The sequence below is a fragment of the Mesoplodon bidens genome, assembly GCF_964165515.1.
Source record: "Mesoplodon bidens genome assembly, chromosome: 16".
NCBI classification, from domain to species: domain Eukaryota; kingdom Metazoa; phylum Chordata; class Mammalia; order Artiodactyla; family Ziphiidae; genus Mesoplodon; species Mesoplodon bidens.
The window spans coordinates 43,480,432-43,493,610 of NC_138173.1; the positions used below are offsets into that span (position 1 = coordinate 43,480,432).

Consider the following 13,179-nt stretch of genomic DNA (forward strand, 5'->3'; position numbering starts at 1 on the left):
ATTTCATTACAATTATTAGCTTGAATTTAAATGGCTCTAGTTCCATAATCTAATGTTGCCAGAGTAGAATCTCTTAAAACAGTCTTTTAAGACCTTTTTACTTTTTTTTTTTAATCTTTTTCTTTTACAAATTTATTTATATATGGCTGCATTGGGTCTTCGTTGCTGCACATGGGCTTTCTCTAGTTGCGGGGAGCGGGGGCTACTCTTCGTTGTGGTGCGCGGGCTTCTCATTGCAGTGGCTTCTCTTGTTGCAGAGCATAGGCCCTAGGTGCACGGGCTCAGTAGTGGTGGCACACGGGCTCAGTAACTGTAGCTCATGGGCTCTAGAGTGCAGGCTCAGTAGTTGTGGTGCACGGGCTTAGGTGCTCCACGGCATGTGGGATCTTCCTGGACCAGGGCTCAAACCCGTGTCCCCTGCCTTGGCAGGCGGATTCTTAACCACTGCACCACCAGGGAAACCCTACTTTTCTTTTAAGATGAGGATTTATAATGCTTATCTCTTCACAATTTAAATGACAGATCTATTTACTTTTCAACCAACATACTTTAAAAAAATGAATTTATGTTGATGAATAAAGCAGCTTCTTTCTGGAGAAGGCAGGTATTCGACATGAAGAAAGGATAGTTTCTAACATTATTTGTTGAGAAGTTCAGCAGATGCTTCCCTCTAGGCTGAGACTAGAATGCAGAATCCTCTCAGTGGCTTGCAATATTTACGAATTTGTCACATGGCAAATGAATATTCCTGTTCTTATAAAAACGTCAGTGCACAAACCATAGGCAGCGATACATTAGTATTTACATTTATTTCATGTATGCAGTTTACACACTCACTATTGAACAAAATTTGAATGCAGACAAATATACAAATACCATAATAAGCATTATCAAATAAAATAACTGGCACTAGTGTTATAAGCATATTAATGGGCCTGGTGAGAAAAATGATGAAAGAAGACTGCAGCCCATGGCATTTTTCTTTTTATCAGAAGAAAAAGCTCTGTAGCACCATAATGGTAATACTTAAAAGAAACACATAAGATGGAATATTTTAACTGCTATCACTGAGGTTAGCCTGTTTTATTTAAGTGAATTATATTGGAAGTTAACAGTATAGGCAATATTTTGGCCAACTTCTGTTTATGTCAGCTGAACATCTTCCATAAACAAAAGCAAAGGAAAATAAAGCCAGCCATACACAGACCCCTCCTTAGTACTTGGTACAAACTCTGCACCATGCTTTGATTTCATGATTGGAGAAGATATACATGTGCTAAAAACTGAGGTTATGTAAAGTTATTCACTAAAGCCTGAGTGTGTCTTTGGTAGGCTAATACTTTTTCAGCATTGTTATTGTTAATCATATTTATGTTTCTCTATACTGTATTTTTCTACATAATCCAAGGTGGCTAGAGAGGACATTATGGAAAACAATACAGCAAAACCCTCAAACAAGTAGGCGCTTAAAATCTACTCTATTCTGAAGGCACCAAGAATCAGTGGGGTGCAAACTTCCCCTTAGTGAAAGGTGACTTTTTTGTAATACTTATAAACTAATGGAATTTTATTTTGCAGTTTTATATATTTTATTTGGTGCTGTCAGTATACAGTATACAGTATTACCTACCTTTACACTTTTCTTCTAAGATGGCAACAATATACAAGATATATAGGGTACCAGGTATTTCTATTTCAAAGTTGTGCAAAAACTGCCACAATCTTGCTCAAAGTGTCTAAGTATCCAAATGGTAGCAAATGGGCTGCATTAAGCTGTATATATCCACACTGCATATGAAGAAAAAAATGAAATTTATGCCCAGTTATGAATAGAAATGTTACAAAGTGTATCATATACTGCGAGTAACCTGCAAGGTTCTTTAAACAGTATCTTTTAGTGGTTTCAATAAAATGTCACTAACCACTCAGCCCTAAGCCTCAAGTTCTCTTCATAAGAATGCTGTAGAACTGCATTAGTATTTTATATTGATTATAAATTAAGCCAAATTTCTATCTAAATACACAAGTATGTGCTTCAAGCAATGTTTTGTGGCAAACACACAAAACATAATTCTCTTAAGAATTATTGTCCTTACAATAATGCACTTTTAAAGCCTTCCTTTCATAGTTTGGTAATTAAGATCCACATGAAACACAATGCTTTGCTGAACACAGAAAATGTATCTGCATTATGATGATGCAACCCAGCGTTTGCTGGCAACTTGAAACTTAAAATAGTCACGTGCAGTTCAACCAGCTCCAAACAAGGTTTTTCAAGTGGTAATTATTTTGCAGCATTTATAGGTCTATATATCAGTCTGAATTGCAACTTTTAATTCCATGGTCTGATGTGAGTGGTTGTTATTTGCTTCCTTTAGTGCACTGCCAAAATATAAATCAATATTGGTTTTTATTCCACTGTTGCCATGTTCTTCAGCAATATGATTCAACTGTGGAACTTCTGAACATGAAGCAGTTTTAGTAAGCACAGAAATGCTACACTGATGGGGGGAATTTTCCAGACGGTCGTTTTCTACCTCAGGAAGAATGTTAACAGTAGCAAAGCGGGTGTGATAATCAGTGGAACCATGACTACAAGAAGTTTTCATGCTTTCTAGGTCAGAACAACTAAATTCAGAAAAATGACTAGAGTGGGAATCTGCTACAGAAGGCATACTGTCACTGAGGGATGGCGCCTCGAATTCACTTGAGTTCGTACTCTGTTGTTCTAACAACTGTGCATCCATGTCCTCTCTGGTCTCATTTATCTTCATGTTACTCTTTTTCCTCAATTTACCACTTTTTGATTTCTTTCCTGCTGCTGCTTCTTTGGACCACTTGGTGGCACTGGATTTACCTTCAGGCAAGCCACTGGATGAAACCCCAGGATGACTTCGGGTGGCACTGCCATCCTCCACACTGCTGCTTCCACTGTTGTGCCTGAATTTGGATGGCTTTGACTCTATATCTACCTGAACCTCCATACTGCTGCCTTCTCTGGAACATAAGAGTAACACATATAAATTTTTGACTTCCTCTTTTTAAAAAGAAAAATGCAAATGACAGCAAAGGGGGAGAGGCTTCTGTGTGAAAACATCAAAGACTATATAAAAGCTATTAGAACAAATTAATGCAGGATACATTCTACTAATAGAAAAAAGTTGCTTGAAATAAGAGGACTATCTTTAAAATAATACTTCAATTTAAAATATATAAAACATGGCGGCTGAGCCTGCGCGTCCGGAGCCTGTGCTCCGCAACGGGAGAGGCCACAACAGTGAGAGGCCCGCGTACCGCAAAAAAAATAAAATAAAATAAAATAAAATATATAAAACAGAAGCAACTACATTCATTGCTTATGCTATTCCAGGTACTACGCTACCTTCTCCATTTTTTTCCAGAACAGTTGTATTGAGATATAATTTGCATATCATAAAATTCACCTGTTTCAAGTGCACAATTCAGTGGTTTATAGTATATTCACAGAGTTTGCAACCATTACCACTATTGAACTTCAGAACATTTTCATCATCCCCAAAAGAAACCCATTAGCAGCCAGTTCCCACTCTTCCCTCCCCCCAACCCCTAGCAACCACTAACCTACTTTCTGTCTCTACGGATCTGCCTATTCTGGACATCCCACCACTTTCTTTTTCCAGAGAACCTAATAGTAGATAACCATTATTCACAATAATTTTGCCTAATGATAGGGATAATTCTTTACAAATTAATTTAAAAAATACTTCTGACTTTATAACAATTTTTTCCTTACTTGTCCAACGGGATGTAGGAATTCAGAATGGATCCTGCCATTGCCTTGGTGCTGGCATTATCACTAACTGTTCCCAAACTGACTGTGCCAGATTCTCCACTTAGGCTGTACCGTTCTTTCTGTACATCTGCTTGTACTTCCAACCTTAAAGAGAGGGGTATTAGAAAAAAAAAACTACATATAATATCAACACTACTATAATATGAGAATGTATCTTTAAATAATTTAGTAACAAGAAGCTATTTTAGAAACAACTATAAACATTATTTTTTTAAGTTTCCTTTTATTTGATTATTCAAATTCTACTGCAGTGCAGCACATTGAACAGTACCAGCCATCCAGATAAAATGGTAAAATTAGCTGTCTGCCAAGTAAGGTAATAACAAAGTAATACAAAAAGAACATAAAGGATTTTAACTTAAACATGCTCCAATATTCTTACTTACCATGTGGTGCTTTGCTTGCCACATTTCAATTCAAAACACCAAATCGGAATACATTAAAAACCATTCTACATGACAAATCAGTGACTCAAAAAATCCTGGGCATCTATATATTAAAAATGATTCCAAATTTAACACCTGACTCTTTAAAAAAGACATAATAGGGATGTCCCTGGTGGCGCAGTGGTTAAGAATCTGCCTGCCAACGCAGGGGATACGGGTTCGAGCCCTGGTCCGGGAAGGTCCCACATGCTGCAGAACAACTAAGCTCGTGCGCCGCAACTACTGAGCCTGCTGCGCTCTAGAGCCTGCGAGCCACAACTATTGAAGCCCGTGCACCTAGAGCCTGTGCTCTGCAACAAGAGAAGCCACCACGGTGAGAAGACCGTGCACTACAACAGAGTAGCTCCCGCTCACCGCCAACTAGAGAAAGCCCTTGTGCAGCAACGAAGACCCAATGCAGCCAAAAATAAATAAATAAATGTATCCAAAAAAAGAGACATAATATACACCACTATAACTTAAGAGTTTGTGTTTAAAAGCACACTACCTAAAAATAAGATAAATATAACTGATTTATCTTTTAATTCATGTGCTCTCCCCTACGTTTAAAAAAAAACCCAAAGGTAATAAACAGAAGTAAAGAAAAGTGAATTAAAGAGGAAACAGAAGAAGATAAAAATGCTTTAACTTATCCTACTTATCTACATGGCTTTGGGTAAAAGACTTCGTGAGAATTAAATAACCATTAATACATAAAAGGACCCAGGCAGACTCTCTCGGCCTCAGTTCATGCATTTCCGGATATCCTGACTCCACCTGCTCCCCCCAGGCTTCAGCCAGCGTCTCATTTCCTAACAGCTGTGGCCACCTCCAGAGGTAAGATCCAAGCTTAATCACTGCCTTTACAGTATTCACCGAAGCAGCTCCAGCACTGACTCATAACATAAAATCTGACAAGTGCAGTGAAAAAAATGGCATAATGTTATCCCTTAGACTTGGTTTTTACCTCATCAAATCTCCTTACTCACTGTTTACCACTAAATTTCAGTTTTTGAAACCTTACTGTTTTCAACCCTGACACAGTAAGATTATATGACATCATCATGCTTTGTGTTCAAAACCCTCCTCATCTATAATAATCAATAATTTGTAGTTCAGGCAAAAACAAAACAAAACAAAACAAAGCATAGTTTTCTTACCTATGAAAACAGTTTACCATGGCACTTCCTGACAGACTCCCTGTGATACTGGCTCCAGCAAGCGCCATGGTGCTGGCCGTTTCACTCAGGTTGTCCCGGATGGCTCCTATTCGATCCATGTGGCTTCCACTTGCACTCAAACTGCCGGTCAAACCACCAACACTTCCTTCCCCTATGCTAGGGTTGTGTCTTGCTTCTGCTACTGAAGTTGTGTCTAAATGCAAATATTTCAAAGAAATTAAATAAGTGTGATTATTGATTTCCCTCTCCATAAAGTCTGTCATGATTTCAGATAGGACATATTTTCATATAAAGTATAAAACATACACAGGAATAGAAAAGGTGTCTGGAGTCAGGGACACATAACATAACCGTGGGATAAGAGTAAAGGGTAATATCTCACAGGGTCAAGTTGGATTAAGGATGCCCTCAGTTTTAAATGGTCACTACAGGCATACCTTGGAGATACGTGTTGTGGGTTTGGTTCCAGACCATGGCAATAAAGCAAATATCACAATAAAGTGAGTCATGGATTTTGGGGTTTCCCAGTGCATATAAAAGTTATGTTTACACTATACTAAAGTGTGCAAGAGCATTATGTCTAAAAAAATGTATATACAGTGATTAAAAAATACTTTATTACTAAAAAAAAATACTAACCATCATCTGACAACTCAGGGTTGCCACAAGCCTTCAATCTGCAAAAAATGCAATTAGCTGCAAAGTGCAATAAAATGAAGTATGCCTGTACTTTATAAGAAAATCGAGAAGATTTAGGAATTCTATAAAGAACCTGATGGTTGAAGAATTTAGCTGACTTTGAGAAAAATTATGTGACAGTTTTCAATACAGGTGTCATTTAAAGAGCTTAGTATTCTCTAGGTCAATAAGAATGGGCCAAAAGTTGACTTCTTGATATATTCCACAGTTCTGACTGTCTACAAGCTATTTCAAGACCTGATACCACTATATTCCAATCTTACAGTACTTTTCACAGGCTTTATATTGGAGGATTTATTTATTTGCTCCAATATTTGAGTTCCTATTATATAACCCAACTCTGTTTCTAAGTACTAGGGACACAGTGGATCAAAGAGACGAACAACCTGCCCTCAGAAAGCTTACATTCTAGTTGGGGAGAGCAATAAATAAAATTATATGGTGATAAATGCTATGAGAAAAAATAAAGCAGAGTAAAGGGGAGTGAGTAAAAGGCAGTGAGAGTGATGAGGAGTGCATGTGCGCACTCTTTTAAGAAATTCCCACAGCCACCCCAGCCTTCAGTAACCACCACCATGATCAGTCAGCAGCCACCAACATCCAGGCAAGACCCTCCACTGGCAGAAAGATTATGACTTGCTGAAGGCTCACATGATGATTAAAATTTTTTAGCAATAAAGTATTTTTAAATTAAGGTAGATACTTAATATACAGTACAGTGTAAACATAATTTTATATGCAGTGGGAAACCCCAAAATTCATGTCTTGCTTTATTGTGATATTTGCTTTATTGTGGTGCTCTGGAACCAAACCTACAACATCTCCAAGGTATGCCTGTACTTCCCTAAGACAATTTCTTTAACAAGAACTGTGGGAATTTCTTTAAAAAGAACATGCACATTTTAAAAAGCTTATTAACTTGTACTCCTAATGGTAGTCTATGAGGGCCTTTATATGTTCCAGTTTTTATTATAATTCCTATTTCTTTGAATAACATTAGGTTAAAGATATTTTCTACTCATTGGGCATCTGCATTTCTTCTTTTATGAACTGCAGTTCTCTTCTGTCCTTTTATTACTGATTTGTAACATTTTACACAAAATTAAAGATTAAAAGTCTAGAATTTCTAAGACATTACATTTCCATCGGAGGTTATAGGTACCCAGAACCATTCCACCCTCTTTCATCCATTCACCTTTCCTCAGCAGCTCATTTCTCCGATGTACTTCTGGGTGAATACTATTAGGGCTAGTAAGAGAGGAATGGGAATTCTGACTTGCATGTTACCTACAGCCTTATGCTATTACTACTAGTAAGTACATTTTCTTCCTTTGCTGAAAGGACTTACCTACAGCTGTGTTTGTCCCACCAACATTTATATCATTTTCATCATCAAATTCAATCCTGACTCCTTTTCCATTGCCTGCTGAGACCCCACAACCTCCGCTTCGACAGAGAGAAATCGGAACAACACCATAGACATAAGCTAACATAATAGGAACACCAATACCTAAAGAGGAATTAAATTGGTCATTACAAACCAAAAAATAAATTACAGAAACACACATTTCAGAAAGTCTTTTCAAGAGAAGGTGTACAGGAGAAAAGTGTTAGGGTTCTGCAACTCTTGCCAAAAGCGGATTTACCCAACTATTAAAGGATGCAAGCAGATTCAAAGCTTCTAGCCTCAGGTGACACATATGAGGTTAAAAAAAAGATGTAAATCTTTTTTCTTTTTCAGTGCCAGGGCTCTAAACGGTATTTTGGTGGGGAGGAAGGGATATTAACCACTAATAATTTACCAACTCTCCCTAAGGCTAGGCTCTTGAGTTTATATTACTTTTAACCAATATAGTTACAGAATGAGAGGCTTTCTGCAGGCTCAAACTGCCCCTAAATAAATAAATAAATAAAGTAACTCTCTTATCTTCAACAATATAATGCTGTTTTTCAAAATTCTTCCACAAAACTTTAATTCTATAAAATTTGAGGTAATTAGAATTTTTAAGCATTTCTTACCTACAGTCACTGCAGCTACAACTGGAGATACGATTACAGACAATGTTACACCACCTGCTATGGCCAAATTCCGTTTGTGCTTTGAAACATCCTTGCCTTCATATCGATTGTGAATCTTGAATTAGAAAGAAAAATGGGGGTGATGGGTTAAAGAAAAAACACATTACATACTTAATTTAAATGAAATAGACCTACATCTGTTAGAAGTTTAAAGTGATTTACCTTATAAATTTCATAGTTAAGATGCCAAATTCAAGGTAAACATATTATTGTTCTTAAACCATATTCTTATACATAATTTGCTCCTTAATAATAATTTGGTTACAGAAGACAGTGATTTAATAGATTTTACTCTGTGTTTAAACAATCTTGAGTAAACGTAGTCCTTATAATCTTATTCAAGAACAGTATAAATCATGTTTTGAGCAAAGAAGAAGGAATTAAGAACATTATTTTCAACATAGTTATGAGTTGGATGTCTGATCAACAGGATTACTTCTAAGAAATGTATCATTCCCCAGAATTCTAAATAAGGATCCCTAATTAGTAAATATTGGCTCCTAGGAGAGGTTTACACAGTCTTTAAAAAAAAACAACAGGGCTTCCCTGGTGGCGCAGTGGTTGAGAGTCCGCCTGCCGATGCAGGGGACACGGGTTCGTGCCCCCGTCTGGGAAGATCCCACATGCCGCGGAGTGGCTGGGTCCGTGAGCCATGGCCGCTGAGCCTGCGCGTCCGGAGCCTGTGCTCCGCAACGGGAGAGGCCACAACAGTGAGAGGCCCGCGTACCGCAAAAAAAAAAAAAAAAAAAAAAAAAACCTGACCTTAAAAAGCAGTACTAATAAGCAAACATCACTAAGTAGAATCAATTTTTTTCTCAGATCCATTTTTATGAAGAAAAATGTTATCAAATGACTCAGGATCCTGGGCTCTCATTTATAGCTCAAAGTAAGGGGTACAGAGAGAAAAAAAGAACAAATAATGTTGCCAGAGGACAGGAGTTAGATCTACTTGGCATCTTTGTAGAGTACAGATGTTGTTAATAAACAGAACTTAATATCACCTTGAAAGTTACTTGTGAGATATTATATGAACTTCAGGAAATAGCTCAGTATCTTTGTTCTTGTGATTTTCAAGGGCTAAAGCTAATAAAGTACATTTCCCCCTGTTTCAAGACAGATTCAAAACAGCCTCAAAAGTGTACAGGTAGTCTCTAAAGTAAAATACTTGACTTAAAAACAATATTACAGATGAGGCATAATAAAGTAACCTATCATTATTATGTGGTTATTTTGAAGGCTGTAAAGTACAATCAATCTTATGGGATGTATTAAACAGTGAAAAAGCTGGGATGGGGAGGTGGGCAAAACATGCATGGGACAAGGAACATTTCTATTTCCTAGTCAGAATTCTGTTTCCCAGAACTGACTGTATGTTCCAGGGAATGGGTCTCTACACTTCCTAAATAGTCCATACAGGCAGAGATGGCAGACCTTCCCAAAGTACCTTTCATTATCCTTCAGTACTCTAGCTAATACCTGTTCCTCGCCACCCCCATTCCTACAAAACTCAGCACTGAAGCAGAAAAAAAGACAAAGCTACAAACTGATGGAGCAGACTTGCAAAGGCAGGCTGCCAGGAGAAAGAGTCTTCCAGATAATTCTGCATCCTCAGGCACCAATGTTCAATTACAGTGATCATATTGTCCCACCACTTCTGGTTCAACTTAATTTTTTCTGTTTTACTATTTTGTGCCACATTTTCTATTTGTTATTGTAAAGAAAGGCTCAGCTTTTAGGTACTTTATCAATTTAATAGGTTTTCCTGGGCTGGTTTATAACCCTACACACCCCAGAGAACACTGTTTCAATGGAAAACTAATTCATCAACCTGCAACCATTTGAGTACAGGTTTGAGAAAAGGAGACTTGTTACTGCACCTAAGACTGAACAATGAGGTAAATAATCTCTCCTCTATAAATTATTTGTAGGTGTATGCAGTACAACAGTCTTTTTTTCCCTTCTACTTCTAAGTATCTGAATAGTTTTGTTTTCGGCAAAACCTTGCTTTGGACAACTTATGAAAAATTATTATAATCAGTATTATGTTTGGGACTTTAAACAATTACCTTCTGAAATAAACATTTGGCCCATAAATATCTGTTTGTCCTCAGTCTCAAGCTAATTAAAAAAATAGTATGTACTGTTATTTCTGATTATAAAAGTAATATGTGTTGAACATAAAATAACATGGCTGTTGTATGAAAGAGGATCAGCCTTGTCTTGAGTCCTGAAAGTCAGAACTAGAATTAAATGAAACAATTAAAAGGGAAATGGATTCTGACTCAACATAAGAATTTTCTAACACTTACAGCTCCCTGGCAACAGAATGGGCTGCCTCATGAGTAGGTGGTTTCCCCATCACTGAAGTGCCCAAATGGATAGCTTGAAATTTATCAGGGATCTTATATAAAGAATTTGTGCATCTGGGTTTAAATCCCAGCTCTGCTTCTTCCTGTGTAACTAAAGATAAATTACATAAATTTTCCTAAACTTCAATATTCTAACATATAAATTGCTGTGAGGTTAAAATGAGTCAAAGTATATAAAACATCTACCACACAGTTAGAACTCAACAAATGTTAGTTCCCCTTTTTAAAATTCCTATACTTTGTTCTGCTTGGGTACACGGTTGGGATTAGATAATTTCTGAGGTTACTTCTCAATTCTGATATTCTACTAATTTAGGCAGCAGCAGACTTTTCAGCCACTTTGTAAATTATCCCTTTAATCTTTCAAAAAAGAATTATTTGCTTAGCCAATGAAGTATCACTCAGGCCAGTGGCAAGTATCGGGTGTTCGGACTTTCACAAAATTGTTGTAATCTACAAAGTAGTGTATTTACTAATAGCAGTAATCTGAAGAAAAAAAGCTTTGAATTGAAGTTGGAAATAATTCAGGAATTGGCTAATTATTCTTTGCCTGAGGGCATATGTTATTTCTCTATTAACCTTATAGATCTGACTTTACAAGGACATAACCATGAGAGAAAATGTCAGGTGTGGATTCTTTAATATCTTATATGTAAAGTTTATAATGCAAATGTACTTAAGTTTTCAGATTCAGATAATTTTAAAGCAAGTCTACTTTTTATGCATACATATAAGCTTGCCAAACACTGAAAATTTATTACCTTATGAAAAAATTGTAACTGTTTTACACTTAAGATACTAAAAATGACCTTTGTCTTTCAAAACAAATAAACAAATAAAAAAACAAAACAAACACAAAGCAAAACCATCAATCCTAAATCTAAAGATTTAAAATAAGATAATAAATTAACAAGGAATCAAGCATTTTACCTTACGGCCCACATATACAGGAATGCCAATAATCATGGCAGGTATAGCAATGCCAGCTATTAAAGCAATTCCTACGGGAGCACCAACAAGTGTTCCCAGCTGCCATAATATTTTCTTCTTTCGGCTCCAGGGTTTCTTCCCCCAAAAAGTACATCCTGATGGACTAAAGGAAAAAATTACAATGTAAAGTAACTGTTGCAAAACATCACAGTAACAATTTACTACAATACATTCAGCAATAACTATAAAAGAATTCTCAAATTTAGGAATGAGGGTTTTTTTCCCCTTTCTTTGAATTCTGAGTTTACTAAAAGCTAAAAAATCAAGGCAAGAACCACCATAAATTACGTTAAAAGGATACTGATAACTGGGATTCAGGTTAAACATTTATCCCTAGTCCTCCATTAGCCTCAAAACCTTAGGTTAGTTTTTGAAGAGTAAATTAATGCAAAATATGCTTATTTTATCCCTGTTTTAGGCACATAATTATCTGATTATATCATAAACTCACTTTGTGGCCTAAATGAGGAAATTTATGAGAAAATTAAATGGAAATACTTATGACCTACCATAATTACATGGGGTATTAAATGCTAACTTTCTAGTTTAACAAAAAACAAAGCCGGGAATTCCCTGTCAGTCCAGTGGTTAGGACTTGGCCCTTTCACTGTCGGGCCCACGTTCAATTCCTGGTCGGGGAACTAAGACTCCACAAGCTGCGTGGTGCAGCCAAAAAACAAACAAACAAAACAAAGCCAAACAAAAAAAAAAAAGAAGAAATTTCCGTTTCCTATTTTTGACTAGTTATTAATCTCAAATGACTGGCACAATAATTGGGTTCCTGTTAAATTTATGTAGCTAGAATAAAATAGCTCTCTTCAAGTATCATATAAATTCCAAGCTTAAAAATACTAAGGATAATGCTGTTTCCAAAAACAGTCCTTTTGTCTTACAATATAAAATTACATTTAGATATAAATAGCCCTTCTATAAGCTTACCTTAGATAATGTAAATCCGAGATTTCTTTCATACACAACCAACAAAACTCACAACCACAGACAGCACATGTCATGTGATTACAGCTCCCATCATTCATCTTTATTATATAAGCAGCACACCGTGGACATGGTTTTATATCATCAGCTATTAGGAAAATAGACATGTTTAGTATACAAGACTGGTCTAAAAATAACAATTTCTAGTAGATAATCAATTATAGCACTGCCAAAATATCTTAACATGTATAGTTTGTTAACCGATAGCTTTAGCCTGCTAATTTTAGTATATAAAGCACTTTTTTTTTTCCCTTCCAAGGAAAGGAACATATTTTACATTAAATTTTCAAACTGTAAACATTTTTCCAACAGTAGCAGAACAATGAGAATAAAGAATAACAAAATAATAAAAAGAGAAATGAGAACCAAGGGCAGCTCTAGGCAAACCGGGAACTATATAAAGTTTGTCTTTGTCCCTACCCCATAGCTGTCTTCAATGAGCAGCACTTCAAGTTCTAGGACTTTTCTAACCATCTCCACTTAAATTAAATGTAGATATTCTGTATACTATTCCTTTAGTGAATGAATACTAACAGGAAGTGACAATTCGATAGTAACCTGAAGCACTACATTAAAAAAGCACTATGAGTTTACGTCTCTCTTCTAGG

General features: G+C 36.3%; 1 protein-coding gene across 2 annotated transcripts in view; it reads right to left on the reverse strand.

The window, feature by feature from the left end:
* Nucleotides 1-790: 790 nt before the first annotated feature.
* The window catches only part of RNF19A (ring finger protein 19A, RBR E3 ubiquitin protein ligase), a 213,913-nt gene continuing 201,524 nt past the window's right edge, over nt 791-13,179 (reverse strand). For both annotated transcript variants that reach the window (XM_081258378.1, XM_081258377.1), the window contains exons 4-10: nt 12,515-12,659; nt 11,516-11,678; nt 8,157-8,271; nt 7,486-7,647; nt 5,418-5,631; nt 3,773-3,916; nt 791-2,997 (exon numbers count right to left, since the gene is read on the reverse strand). In XM_081258378.1, the coding sequence (XP_081114504.1) occupies nt 2,307-2,997; nt 3,773-3,916; nt 5,418-5,631; nt 7,486-7,647; nt 8,157-8,271; nt 11,516-11,678; nt 12,515-12,659 (1,634 nt within the window). In that variant the 3' untranslated portion in view covers nt 791-2,306. The remainder of the gene's footprint in view (nt 2,998-3,772; nt 3,917-5,417; nt 5,632-7,485; nt 7,648-8,156; nt 8,272-11,515; nt 11,679-12,514; nt 12,660-13,179) is intronic.